General features: G+C 43.2%; 1 protein-coding gene across 2 annotated transcripts; it reads left to right on the top strand.

Moving 5' to 3' along the window:
• The first annotated feature begins 266 nt into the window (after positions 1-266).
• Positions 267-3908, top strand: MARCKS (myristoylated alanine rich protein kinase C substrate). Of its 2 annotated transcripts, XM_031610923.2 has the most exons (3): positions 267-559; positions 871-991; positions 1953-3908. In XM_031610923.2, the coding sequence occupies exons 2-3, from the start codon at positions 893-895 to the stop codon at positions 2697-2699; spliced, it is 846 nt and encodes a 281-aa protein (XP_031466783.2). In that variant the 5' UTR covers positions 267-559; positions 871-892; the 3' UTR covers positions 2700-3908. The 2 variants fall into 2 exon arrangements, with proteins under 2 accessions (XP_031466783.2, XP_089991995.1); XM_090135869.1 differs by lacking the exon at positions 267-559 and having other exon boundaries at positions 593-991.
• Positions 3909-15087: the final 11179 nt, after the last annotated feature.

Genomic DNA, 15087 nt, shown 5'->3' with positions numbered 1-15087 from the left:
GTTCAAATACCTTCCAAATTGGGGGCGATTTAACAATCGCGACCAATTAAACCTAGGGAAGAAAAGGAGGAGGAAAAAAATAATAATAATAATAAAATAAAGAAAATCCCCTCCTTCCCGCTCCCCCCCGCCCCGTGCTCGCGCACTATCTGTTGCTCTCACGGCGGCAGCGGGTGGGGGCGGGCGGGCGGACGGGCTCACACTCGTGCTCCCGCTCGGGCTCCTCGCACGCCCCGCGCACCATTGTCCCTGCCCGCCCGCCCCGCTTTATTTGGGTGTTTTGTTCGCTCCTCGGCGCGGAGCTCCGCGCGCCCGCCCGCGCCGGAGCGGCACATTCATTATCGGCCGGGGGCTGATTTCAAACCGCTGCCATCGCGGCTCCATTGTTCGCAGGGCGGCCAGGCCCCGCCCCCCTTTGTGTGGCGCGGCGGCGATTGGCCGGCGCCGGGCGGAGGGCTGCCGTCACCGCTCGGGAAGCCCATTCATCTGTGCACTTGGGCGTTGGACTCCGCATCTTATTAGCAACCAGGGAGATTTCTCCATTTTCTCCTTGTCTACAGTACGGCTACAAATCTGGGATTTTTTATTACTTCTTTTTACTAAACTTGGGCTCCTTTTTTTTTTTTTTTTTTTTTTGCTCGACTTTTTCCTCCCTTTTTTTCCCCTCCCTCCTGTGCTGCTGCTGCTGCTGCTTTTTTTGATCTCTTCAACTTTAAATTTTTTTAAAAGGAGTGCATTATAATCGGTTCTGTTCTCTCTTCTCTTTTTTTTTCCCCCTCTGGTGTGTGTGTGTGTCGCTGCCGCTGCCGGTCGCCCGCTATTTATACCGACTCGACGCTCTTTGTTTCCCCTCCTTTTGGATCTGTTGAGTTTCTTTGTTGAATAAGCCAGCATGGGTGCCCAGTTCTCCAAGACCGCTGCGAAGGGCGAAGCCGCCGCCGAGAAGCCAGGGGAAGCGGTGGCCGCGTCTCCCTCCAAGGCGAATGGACAGGTAAAAAAAAAAAAAAAAAAAAAAAAAAAAGATTCCAAAAAATTAAACCTACTCCTTTTTTTAAGCCGACTTCGACGGACTCTCTTTTGCATCCTGTCTAATTCCTCTTCCTTTGATACCCCGGTGGCACGTTCAATGGAGAATACGGGCAATCCTTTTATCTTTGCGACTCAAGGAAAAGGGATCCTTTCTTTATATTTTAAACACGGGTTTGGCTTTGAATGGTTCTTTCTCTGAATGGTTATCTTTCCTGCGTCGCGGGGGAGGGGGACTATTTTTTAATATATTTTTTTTGTAAAGAGAGACAAATCCCTCGTGTATTGCGAGCGTCCCGATGGCTTCTAAACGGAAGGACCTTATATCGCTCGGCTTTTCCGCCCGCTTCACCTCCTTCCGACGGCGCCGGGCGAGGAGCGCGAAGCCTCTGGGGGTGGAGGCGCGATGCCGTCGGGGCTGGGGGCTCGGCAGCTCCCGGCGGCCGGGTCCCCCGCCACCCCCTCCCCGCCGCACGCCGCCCGGCTGTCGGGCTGCCCCCCGCCGCCCCCGCAGCTGCCGCCCGGGGCAGCCAGCCGCGCTGGCGGGCGCCTGCAACATGCAAATAGAGCGGGGGGCGGGGGCGGCCGGGAGGATGGCGGTGGGGGCACCGGCAGCCGGGCGCGGGGCCGGGGCCGGGCGAGCTTTGTTCGCCTCGCCTCGCCATCCCCCGCCCCGCGCCGCGGCGGCGGCGGCGGCGGCGGCCGGACGGGGCGCGCCGGGGGCGGGGGTGCGCGCCGCTGCCGCCGCCGCAGCGTGGAACTATGGCGCCCCCTCGCGGCCGTCCCGCGGAGCAACCCGCCGCTGGGGGGAGCAGCGCCCGGCGCGGGGCGGCGGAGGGCGCGGGGAGGGAGGCCGGGCGCTCGGGCCCGCGCCCCGCGGCAGCCGCCCCCTCGGCGCCCCCGGTAACGCGGTCGCTGTCTTGCAGGAAAACGGCCACGTGAAGGTGAACGGCGACGCCTCCCCCGCGGCGGCGGAGGCGGGCAAGGAGGAGGTGCAGGCCAACGGCAGCGCGCCCGCCGAGGAGACGGGCAAGGAGGAGGCGGCCTCGTCGGAGCCCGCCTCCGAGAAGGAGGCGGCCGAGGCGGAAAGCACCGAGCCGGCCTCCCCGGCGGAGGGAGAGGCCTCCCCCAAGACTGAGGAGGGCGCGACCCCCTCGTCCAGCAGCGAGACCCCGAAAAAAAAAAAGAAGCGCTTTTCCTTCAAGAAGTCCTTTAAGCTGAGCGGCTTCTCCTTCAAAAAGAACAAAAAGGAGGCCGGCGAGGGGGCGGAGAGCGAGGGCGGCGCCGCCGCCGCGGCCGAGGGCGGGAAGGAGGAGGCGGCGGCCGCGGCCCCCGAGGCGGCGGGCGGCGAGGAGGGCAAGGCCGCGGCCGAAGAGGCCAGCGCGGCCGCCGCCGGCAGCGCCGAGGCGGCGAAGGAGGAGGCGGGGGACTCGCAGGAGGCCAAATCGGACGAGGCCGCCCCCGAGAAGGCGGCGGGAGAAGAGGCCCCGGCGGCCGAGGAGCAGCAGCAGCAGCAGCAGGAGAAGGCGGCGGAGGAGGCCGGCGCCGCCGCCACGAGCGAGGCGGGCAGCGGCGAGCAGGAGGCGGCCCCCGCGGAGGAGCCGGCGGCGGCGGCGCGGCAGGAGGCCCCGTCCGAGAGCAGTCCGGAGGGCCCCGCCGAACCGGCGGAGTAAGAACCGCCGCCGCCCCGCGCCGACGAACTTTTCTCCCCCTGTTTGTTTGTTGGAGTGGTGCCAGGTACTGGTTTCGGAGAACTTGTCTACAACCAGGGATTGATTTAAAAGATGTCTCGTTTCTTTTTTTTCTCTCCCCGCAGATTTCCCATCTCAAATCATTCTGTTACCACCATTCCAACGGGCGAAGGAGGGCCTCGCCGCCTCCCTCCGCCTCCTTCCTTCTCTCCTTTTTTTTTTTTTTTTTTTTTTGCATCAGTATTAAATGTTTTTTCGGTTTTTTGTTTTTTGTTTTTTTTTTTTTGCATACTTTGCATCTTTATTCGAAATGTAAACTTTCTTTGTCAGTCTGTGGACGCGCCCATATATGAAGGAGATGGGTGGGTCGATAAGGGATCTCGATGAAGTGATAGGGGCCACAGTGGGGGATCCGTGGCGCATCCATTGCCAAGAACGTGCCACGAGACACGATGTGAGGGGTTAGTCTTTTTTTAAAAGAAAGTTATTACGATGTATTTTGTGAGGCAGATGTTCTATAAGGTTTACAACACTACAAGTCTTGATTAAGAAGGAAAGGAAAAAAAAAAAATCAATACCCAGATAAAGAGATCATAGTCTTAGGAATTCATTTAAACCATAGGAACTTTTCACTTATCTCATGTTAGCTGTATCAGTCAGTGATTAAGTAGAAATACAAGTTGTATAGGCTTTATTGTTTATTGCTGGTTTATGACCTTAATAAAGTGTAATTATGTATTACCAGCAGGGTGTTTTTAACTGTGACTATTGTATAAAAACAAATCTTGATATCCAGAAGCACATGAAGTTTGCAACTCTTTCCACCCTGCCCATTTTTTGTAAAACTGCAGTCATCTTGGACCTTTTAAACACAAATTTTAAACTCAACCAAGCTGTGATAAGTGGAATGGTTACTGTTTATACTGTGGTATGTTTTTGATTACAGCAGACGACGCTTTCTTTTCCAGTTGTCTTTGAAAATAAAGGAAAACTCTTCAGATGCAATGGTTTTTTTTTGTGTAGCATCTTGTCTATCATGTTTTTGTAAATACTGGAGAAGCTTTGACCAATTTGACTTAGAGATGGAATGTAACTTTGCTTACAAAAATTGCTATTAAACTCCTGCTTAAGGTGTTCTAATTTTCTGTGAGCACACTAAAAGCGAAAAATAAATGTGAATAAAATGTATAATTTGGTCGTGTTTCTTTCATGGATACTCTGGTAGCTTAAATGGGCTGGTATTGCCTAAATTTGTATAGAGAAAGAGATGCTGCTTGCTGTTGGCGCGAGCTTTGAAAGCTGCCTTCCTAATCCCAGGCTCTGTAAGGCTGTGCTTATAGCAGTGGGCTGGGTAAACTGCAGCTTTCCTGGATTTAAAAGGAGGACTGGAAGGCAGGCTGAGCACGCACTGCGTGTGATGTTGCTGTCCAGGCTCCATCTTGCTTTAAGACCAGAGGTATCCAGCACGTGAGATTCTGGCCTCTTGAGGAAAACGAGATGTAATTGGAATTGCTTAGTGTGGGGCGCTGATTTATTTTTGTGTGTTGAGTTGCCTGAAAATTAAGCTCTTGGACAGATGTCCCTGTTTATGTCTTAGTATGCTGTCCCTACTTAGGTACCTAGACGATTAGCTCAAAAACTTTAGCCTGGAGGGAGAAAGGGGGTATTAACACTGCCATTCTGCTCAAGGTAATTGAAAGCAATATTTTCTCTTTTTTTCCTCAAGTGCTACTCCCAACTGCAGGTGAGTTACAAAACAAATTCCAAAATTTGTCTATAAAAATAATCACTTGGTGCTTGCCTTTAATTGTTAGGCTTTTTGGCTAATATCCAGCATTTTGCTCAGGGCATATTATGCCTTAATAAAACAGTGGGCTCATGTAAGAAAAGCAGTAGTGATATTTGGAGGGTGGAAATTGATTCAAGAAAGTGTTGCTTCTAAGTTTATAAGAGAAAGTTTAGTGTTACACTTATTTGCTTCCACCTAAATTTTCAGCGGAAACTCTTTGGAAGCAATTATGATTCATTTTATGAGAAAATGGCACGTTAGCACCTTGTTCCCTAAAGAACAAAGCCTAAACTGAATGAAGTATAGTAGATTTCCTGCTGAATGCGTACTTTTTTTTTTCTTTTTCTTTTCTTTTTTCTTTTTTTCTCTCTCTTTTTTTTTTTGTTTTTTTTAATTCAGCTGTCTACCATTTTAACTTTGGCTTGTATGTACTCTAGTTGCCCTGGTATTTCTCTATAGCTTTAGAAATGTATTGAAACTATGCTATAATTGCTGAGGGACAAAAATAAATGGATGTAAAACAAGATCCTCCACACCAGTGTCATTCTTGGAGTACATGTGTTTGAAGTCTAGTGCATAACTGCTTTGCTAAGGGGTTTTTATAACATGGCTGTAAAAACCTGTTCTAAGACGCATGATGTCTTGGCCATAGAGTCAATGTCTCTTTTTAATAAATATATATATTTAAATCCAAGGATTCTTAAAGCGAAGTCTGAATTTCTTTTTTCTTTTTTTTTTTTCTTTTTTTTTGGTCAAAATAAATGTGTAGAAATGAAGAAAGTAATTGCCAGTAAAGTTCTTTTCCAGATTTTTTCTGAACTTGCTCTGCTGAAACCTCTGTGTTGGTTCCTCCCCTGGCTGGTACTGTGTCCTAAAGCACTTCCAGTTCCTGGAGGTGCAGGATCATTTCTACTGCAGCAGCCAGGCTCCTTGGCTGGAACTTTGTAATTCCTTAAAATGGCTTGACCTGCAATCACTTTCCAGATCTAATACCCATACAGTTTCAAAAATAAGTCCTAAGAAGATCAGTTCCGTGGTCTGCTGTTCTGCTCAGCATGTTAGGATGGAATTCCAACTATGCCACATTTCAGCCATGCCATTTAAGAAGATGGGAATCGGTATGGGTCTGGAATAGCGGGAATGGAGGAGCTTTGTGCTGCCTCCTCTGGCAGGAGAATTGTGCCACAGCATCCACATCCCTGAGAGACTGTCTGGTCACTCCCATAGAATGCAGGAGTGTTTTAGAATATCCTCATTATTTGTGAGGAAAATAAACAGGCTGGATGTTCATTGATGAGAGACATGGTTAATCTTACCAAGAAAGTTTTATGCCTTTTTTTTTACTACATTACATGCTGTTATGCCTGGGTGAAAATACTAAGCATAGTATTATTTCAACAAATTCAGAATTCACATGCATATGACTTTAAAATGTGTGATTTCAAGCTGATTTGCCTGTCTTGTAAGCTGTCAGGGTTCTTTTTAAGCAGAATGTTACGCTTTCTGTGAACAAGGTAGCTTCTGTTGTGTTGGAACAATGACATAATTTTAGGTAAAACATTGAAATCTCATTTTACTTGAATAGGGACTCTAGAGATTTTCTCAATTTTATGTTTATTTCCTTAGACAGAGGCACCTATCTTCCTTGTTCAAGGTCAAAACTTGGTTGTACAAAAATTCTTTCAGACTCCATGCCTATCTTACTAAAATCTACACTTGATTTCAGACTCTCCAAATTGCAGTGCCTGACCTCAAGTACTTGAGTTCTGTATCTGGTCCTGGGAGTGATGAAAGAGAAACTGTAGAAACGTTGCTTTCAGGCAAAGAAACAAGGCAAGGAAATGGACTATGATTATGGAACATTAGATGAGGGTCAAAAGTTTCCACCTACTTGCTTTGTTTTTATTCTCTGGGTTGCAAGGCCTTTTGTGTGTTTTGTTTTGTTTTGTTTTTTTTAAACAAAACCTAGCATAATACACGTGCCAGTCAGAAACCAATTAATGGTTATCTATGAAATGAGTCCTGTGAATTTATTATTTATACTATTTGTATAGTAAAAGAGAAGTATAAGGTCATCATTTGTGGCACCTAACTAATTTCAGTGTTCATTAGGTTTTGGTTTTAAGAGGTGCTCTCCACGATGGTGTGGCATGTCTGCTGGCAGCCTGCTTCCAGGCCTTGACAGCTGTTATACCATGCTCAGGTCACTAGCCTGGAATGAAGCAGGTAGTTTCCTTCCTGAAGTAAACAGCAAGTGCAAATAGTAAATTGTGGTTTTAACATACTGTTGGCAAAGAGGATAATTTGTCCTCGATGGAGAGGACCTCAGCTAATTGATGATGAATGGGAACTGTTGCAATTGCAACTAAATCTGACTGGCCTGAGAAAAGCAGACCTGGTGGTACTTGAATAAAGGAAAGGAAGAGGTGCTGTTGCAGTGAAGTACACATTTATGGAAAGTCCCTGTTAGCCTGGGGGTGGTGTGCTTCTAAGGCTTGCTGCCAGCCTCCCTGCTAAGGCAGGTTCACTACAGCTGATCACACACGAAAGCCTCCAGGCAGGTTTTTAATATCTCCAGAGGAGACTCCCCAACCTCTCTGGGCAGCCTGTTCCAGTGCTCTGAAGCGTGGAAGCACAAGACTGCTTTTGAACACCTCTATCTTCCGATATGGATGTTATCTGACAGGAGTGATGTAAAGCTTCAGTTAATATCTGCAGAATGTTTTGAAGTCTTGAAAGGAGGACCACAAGTACTATTTATACGTCTTCACCCCTAGTCTTTGTTACAGGATGACATGTCTGTCCAGAGCAGAACTACAAAGATCCAGATGAAAGAGGACATTGCTGCTAGAAAGACCCAAACAAGATATGAGGAATATGAGCTCTCAAAGCTGTGATGGATTTAGATAAAGAAGCAAATTCATTAGTCAGTAAAAAGAGGTGTGTCTTTGTGGGTTCTGGAGTTTTTGTTTGTTTTTGTTTTGTTCTTTTGTTTTTGAAGTATAGAATCAGTGGGCAATTTTCCTAAGAGAAAACTGAAGAACTGAAGAGTGTTAAAATATCCAACGCAATTCCCATTCCACAGCTGCAAGAACAGGGAACAGTTACTTGTGTTATCTGTCTTGTTACCATCAAGTAGGTAAGTGTTCCAGGACTTGGGATTCTTAGGTTAGTTCTTGTGTTTGTGTATGTGATAACCTATGCTAGAAGAGAGCTTGAAAGATAGTATTCTCAGCCAAGCAGTGCTGCTTTCTGAAGTTCTTTCCAGTAGCACAGCTCATACTGTTGGTAATGAGGAAGGGATTCTATCCAGATACACCTGGAAAGCTTGAAAAGTGAGTCCATGAGAACTTCGTAAGGTTCAGTAAGACCAACTGCAAGGTGTTGCACTTGGATTGGGGCAATCCCAGATGTGAGTACAGGCTGGGAGAAAAAACCTATTGAGAGCAGCCCTGCAGAGAGGGACTTGGGGACTGGGGATCCTGTTGTGCAAAAAGCAGGACATGAGCCAGCAGTGTGCTTTTGCAGCCTGGAAGGCCAACAGTATCCTGGGCTGCATCAAAAGAGGAGTGGCCAGCAGGGAGAATGAGGTGATTGTCCCTCTCTCCTTTGCCCTTGTGAGCCCCTGTGAGGTACTGTATCCAGGTCTGGGGCTCCAAAAACAGGAAAGATGATGAGCTTTTTGAGAGGGTCCAGAGCAGGGCCACAAGGATGGTCAGAGCGCTGGAGCACCTCTCCTATGAAGACAGGCTGAGTAGATGGGCTTGTTCAGCTTGGAGAAGAAAAAGTTCTGTGGACACTTCATTGTGACCTTTCACTACTTAAGGGGAGCTTATCAGCAGGAGGGAGACTGACTTTTTACATGGTCAGTGATAGGACAAGGGATATTTGCTTTAAACAAAAGAGAGGAGACTTAGGTTTGATGTTAGGAAGAAAGTCTTTACTCAGAGGGCAGTGAGGCACTGGCACAGGCTGCCCAGTGAAGCCATGAATGCCCCATCTCTGGAGGTGCTCAAGGCCAGGCTGGGTTTGGCCTGGGATGCCCTGCCCACCCCAGGAGCTTGGGACTGGATGGGCTTTAAGGTCTCTTCGCACCCAAGCCATTCTATGACTCTATGAAAGTATCTCTTAGCAGACACCAGTGTAACCCGATATTAATTTTTAGGTAAAGTGCACACAGAAGTTGTTCAAACTAGACTGTCTCCTGAATTTCACAGCTTAGTTTCCAAAAGAGACAGAGAGAAAATAAGGTAAATAAGGTAGCTATGGATCTCTTGGGTAGGGAAATCATACTTCCTAAGTAGCTGCAATAGCTGCAAGAAGTGACTTGCTAGCCCTGTCTGAATTAGTTCTCTTTCTGGAAGTTGGTGTGTAGACCCACCTAAATCTTTTAAATTAATTTGATAACATGAAAACCATGCTTGCAAGAGTGACCTGCTATTCAAAGAAAAACTCCATTGCGGAGCTGCTGGTAACAGGTTCCTCATTGCAGAAGAGCCCTTCTGGACCAGCAAGTGAAGACCTGCACAGGCAGGGCCTTTATAAAAGGAAAGTGAAGGAAAAAAAGAAAACATGCAAACAAACAAAAAATACTACCACAGAAAATATATATAAACAAAACAAACAGCAACAAGATCAACAAAGACAATGAAAAAAAAAAAAAACAAACACCCCCAAAATAAGACTTCATCAACTAAATTAGTTTTTTTCCTGACCCTCTGGAGCAAGCTGAGCAAGTTGTCATAGGTGTAAAATACTCCACCTTCTGTCTTTAACAAATGTAATTTAATTACAAGAGATACCGTCTCCACTGCAGTGCGAAGCCTAGCCCCTTTTGAAAACAACTGAGGAAACAGAATCCAAAAATTGATTAAGGTAACATTTTTGAGGAATGAATCATGAAGCCAGTCACAAGCCTTACAATGCGGTTAAGGAGCCTGTTAAAGCAAGTTTTACAAGACATTGTACCTCTGAGGAGAGCAGGAAGCAAATATTTTCCATTTTGATAATGAAAAAATGACAAAAATCATGGGCTGATACTCACAGTACTTGAAAGAACATGATTTGCCCCCACCCTCTGGTTTTATTTTTGCATATCTTCCCTATGTATTTAGTTCCTAATGAATATCGGGCAAGAAAATGTAAAAGAGAGGAGAGATTGATACTTGGAAAAATCCTCTGAGCCTATTTCCTGAATGTATTTATTTAGGTTTATTTGAATTCTTTTTCAATAATTTATTCTGCTGTTAAATACCTAGCTTTGTGAGTAAATGATCACATGGAAACAATATCATTTGTAGACTTAAACATATATGGAATTTTTAGAAGGACCCATTTTGGCTTAATTCTTCTGTCACTGAGCTCTATGGGAGTGAAGTTAAGCAATGAAAAGTGCTTCTGGAATTCACCCTTAAATGTTGTTATTGCTAAGAGAAATATGTCTGATTCTTCTGGGCTGTATCCACCTGCATTCCATCAGAAATGGAGTGTGCACAATGCAAAAATGAAGAAACCGATCGCATTTGTGTGAATTAGGAGATTGAAAGTAGACAGGAGAACTCACACATGGTGCTGTCACAAATGATAAAATAATAATACTGAAATACCACTGGAAATTTTCTCTTGTTGTTATCTGTGTGTTACACCCTGAAGGTTCATCACACCTCACTTCTCCCCTGCTGTTTCCATATTAAGTCTATCTAACTCGACAGAGCTATACATTGAAATGATGGTGCATAAATGTATTTAGAGGCTCAAGCATTGCCCAGAAAAGTTGATTTTAGTGATCACTGTTATCTGCCAAACTCTGTCTTATCTTATTAAGTTTTTGCTTTTGTGTTGCCTACACGGAAAGTTGTTTCAAGATCACAAAGCTTCTGATGTAATTACAAATTGGGAGCAAGGTGAGAAAGAAGGGGAAAATACCTTCATAGTGATGTTAGAATGGAACCATCAACTTGAATAACTGAGAAGAGAGATTCAAATCTAACTGTTCTCTATTTAAACCCCAGTGCAAATCTAATCTAATCTAATCTAATCTAAGAGGCTTTAGGGCTTTGACTTGCATCTTGTTGTTATTGCATACAAGTTATGATAGTCATTAGTTTAATAATCTTTGGATATACAGAAGCAAAAGCAAAACAGTTCTTCTGAAGTTCATCTCTTCCTAAATGCTTTACATGCTAGGTGTAATTACGAGAAGCAATACCTGCACTGGAAACGTTCTGCATGAGTCTATCATTTCAAGCTGCAGAGCATGGAAGTGCTAAAGTGTTCCTGAGGATATCGGGAGAAATAAAACATTCCTTATCTCCTGTGACAAAGATAAAAAAGAGGAACATGTGTAATGTAGCTCTTCAGGAAAGCTATGAGTTCAAATGACAAACACAGTGGAGGGAAGCTAAACACAGGATGTTCCCAGCAGCATTCAACTGGAGCAACACAGGGGTAGGAAATGCACCATTTATAAGAGAGATTGGACATAAAAAAAAAAAAAAAAAAAAAAATTAGTAGGCTACATTTAGCATGTGTCTACTGTGTCAAAGGCAGTGTAATAGTAAATAGCAGTGAAGCAGTCCAATTAAGACTGAATCCTGAAGGCGAGTGTGGCTGGGAACGATGTTTGAGCAGCAGCACAAACAAAAGCACGTTCCCATTAGAACTACTGCTAGGAAAAACTTACACTGTGATGCTGGCTCCAAAGGCCCAAATTAAATATGAGCCTGGCTTGTGCCGGGCACTGCGTAAACACTGAGGAGACAGACTCTGCTCTGAAAAAGTGCCCAGGCTAAAGCAGAAAGGTTAGGCAGTTTTACTTCCTACCATTGTTAAAATCTCATTTCTATTTGTCTTGGTCAAGATTATGAAGGGGGAGGGAATTAATTACCAACTTCCTTTTTCTTTTTTTAAGATCCTTGTTTCTTTTCTAGTTCATGCTCTTTGCTAGTTTCTTTTCTTAGTTCATGCTCTTTGCCTTCGTAAAAGTTGAACTGTGATTCCAAAAGGCTTCCACCCACATCCGAGTGGTCTGGGCATTTTCAGAGGTACAGATAGCAATGGGTATTTTAGGCAATAAGAAGGATTAAATTAGAAATGGTTCTTAAGTGACAAAAAATCAAGAAGCCCAAAAACCTCAAAACGAAGCTAGGACCAAATTACTGATAGCTCTCTAGTGACGCTATGAGGCGGTTCTCATGTACTGAAAGTAAGGTAAGCTCTGCTACTTTCAAGTGGCTGCTCCGTTGTCTGACTGCAGTGTCTGCTTGGGAGTAGTTTGGCTTTTTGGGAAGGAGGGAAGGATGGTACCTACTTTGGAGAGACAGTTCGTATGTAGGTGCACGATTTTAAATTTTGAGCTGGCTATTAGTATTCATTCTTATCAATATATGCCTGCACCTTTATAAAATACTGACAAACTGAAGTACAGAAACGAAGAATCCTTGTGGATATTATTTCTATTAAGAAAGTGCCTTAACTGCTTGATTTTTACAATTACGTTTTGTGATTGCTAGGAATATTAATAAGAAGTTTGCTCAGTCCAAACTGTATTTCAGTACTACAGATATCAGAAGAAAATATTTGCATTTCAGCTGATTTACTGTGGAAAAACAAGAGAAAAACTACTGGGAAATCAGCTCAGATGACTATATATCTGAAACACTCTAGTTCTTGCTAGCCAGCTGCCCAATGAGCTGAAATGTATGTGTATCTTGTGCATTAAATAATAACAATTTAAAAATAAAACAACAAAACCACATCTATTAGAGATTTTTCATGTTTTTTTTTTTCTTTTTTTTTTTTTCCCAGGTGATATTGAAATAAAATGGCTTTACTAGTTTGTGAAATTAATTGTCTTCACTATCAGTTCTAACACACAGTGCCACATTTATCAGAGACACCCATAAATAAAAGGTTTAGAAACTTCTCCATCTATTCCGCTAACGTAGACAGAACGGGTTGTACAGGCATTGCCTGATGATATTTTCACCATCATGTTGCATAAATCAACTAAACTGGTAAAAACACTTGTGGTTTGGCAATATTTATGGTTTCTGTATTGCTAGCAGCATGTGAAGGCTCAGAGAGGGAATTTCCCTAAAATTGTTACAGCCAATGTAACCACTGAGACATATAGCGCTTGCTGCTACCAAGACTGTTAAACTTGGACAACTCTATCTACAGCTTGCCAAGTGAGGGAAATAATAATATTTAAAAATAATAATTTAAAAATAGTCCTGAAATGATTCACACATTAGGAAATTAACCAAACAATTTCTGGGTCATTAGTGAGAGAGCTTGACAAGAAGAAGAGAGAGAGTCTAGAGAACTGGAGAAAACTAAATAGGATACTGATTTTAGGTACAGTTTCATAAAATAAATGGGAAAAAAAGACAGAGGAGAGAAAAGTGGCTGGAGATTAAGAAAAAAGAGAATGGAGGAACAGACAGAAGGGCAATGAGACATGGACGTTATGGAATGACAGCATTATAAAGCAAAGGCAAAGGGAATTATAGAAAAATCAACCAAAGTAACTGAAAATGCACTAGAGCAAATACACATGCAGATAAATAAAGCAGTAAGAATTAGTCAATATCAGCTTCTCAGAAGCAGAACACATCAGACCAATGTAATTTTCTCCTTTGATAGTATATCCAGACTAGTATTTAAGGGGGGGACTTGAGATCTTGACTGCACTAATATTTTCAATTAGGGAAATGAGAACCAGGAAAACAGGTCCTGAGCAAAGTCGGCAGAGAAACGTAACTTCGAGGTATAACATCAAAGGCTTGCTGTCATCCCAGGAGGACTGGGAGTGCACATACAAGAAAATTCAGAAAACTCCTAACTTCTCATGATAATAAACTGAAGATGTGATCCAAAATTAAAGAGCAGTTCAGCAGAGTTCAGCATCTAGTTCAGAAAAAGAAAACGGGAACTACCCAGACAGCAAGAAAGGGAGTGCGGTTGAAGTGGCTGCCCAGCCGTAGTCTTCTTCACAGCACAGAGAAAAGGGCTCAGCACTGCTGTAACGAGCACACAGTTTTAAGAAAGATGTGCTTTATGAGCAATTTTCAGCTGCATGGAAATTGCACAGGAAGGCAACACACAGGCATTACAAAGTAAAGTGTGGGTTTGTATAGCCTAAGAAAAGGTTTGGAAGGCTAGGAGTTTAGTGAAAGGTTAAAATAAGGAGAGATCTGTTGTTCTTTGTGTCAGCTGGAGAAAGGACCAAAATAATTAGTATAGTTTGTAAGAAAGAGGATGTTGCTTAAGCTTTAGGAAAAGACTTCCAATTGCAAGCATAATTCAATGGTCTAACAGATTACACAAAAGGAAATTTGTGGAAAACCTTCTTCCCTGTGGAGGTTTGAGCCTAGATCATCTGAAAAGGACAGTCTGTCTTTGTTCTACCTTAATACCAGTGGTGAGCAAAACTATAGCTCAAGGTTCTTTCCTCACCTATGTATCCTTGCCCTAGAATGTTAATTCAATGCAGTATTTTTAAAAAGGTCTTGAGAGACCAGGAAAGAGCTTTGTCTTGTGTTTCAGTAAAAGTTAAGGTGGTGTACAGGAAAGGGAGGGTACAATAACAGTTGTCCAGAATTTACCTCATGAGATACATATGTATAAACATCCAACTAAATAAAAATACACACGTACTAACAGAGCCACCTATTATTCCTAATGTGCTTATCAGTAAGGAGTCTAAACAGAAACAGATTTAGGAAATAAATCAATTGCTTTTAACATTTATTTTACAAAATAATCATATAATATTCCATTATACGTTAACTATTCAGTCCAAGAAGCAGGCCATATTAAGTTAGATATTGTACACACACACACACACACAAAAAAAAAAAAAAAACAAAACATGAGATTTCATCAGTGTAAGATTTCATCAAAATCTGTAGCTTGTATAGAAGAAGAGCTGAAATCAAAAGAGCACTGAATTTTTGCCATTCGTGTTTCATGGCAAAGAATGCCTATAGGAATGTTCCAATTCTTTGGAATTTTGCATGAATTAACTTGAATTAAAAGTCTGTAGTGACCAAGCTATCTGCTAAACATTGCAATATATATATCTGCATAACAGCTACAAATACAACTATATACTTGCAGTACTTATGCTATATACCTAAATATTGATCTGGGGTACAACTGTATTCAATGGCAAACACGTCTGTAACAAACTATAGCAGTCATTTGTCAGAAAAGAACATTTTTAGTCAGAGAGAAAGAGAATTTCTCTTCATTCTACTCTGAGTTTTCCCTTTTGGACTAATTTTCAGCCACTAAAAAGACAATGTAACTTTTTCACAATTTGTAACATCTTTTTATACATATACACTATATATAAATTTTTTATATACATACATCTACACAGTCTACAAAGAACAGCAGTGATGCTCTTGTTTTCCTCCCTGAATTGACTGCATTACAACAAATTATGGGTTTCTGGGAGCATTGTGTTAGATTCTTCATCACAAATTCTGTCATGACATTAAGAGAATCATAAAATCACCAAGGTTGGAAAAGACTTCCAAGATCATCTAGTCCAACCATCTACCTACCACCAAT

Source organism: Phasianus colchicus, chromosome 2, assembly GCF_987193195.1.
Source record: "Phasianus colchicus chromosome 2, bPhaCol1.hap1.1, whole genome shotgun sequence".
NCBI classification, from domain to species: domain Eukaryota; kingdom Metazoa; phylum Chordata; class Aves; order Galliformes; family Phasianidae; genus Phasianus; species Phasianus colchicus.
Note: the sequence above shows the minus strand (reverse complement) of the source record. Positions and strands in the feature narration are given on the sequence as shown.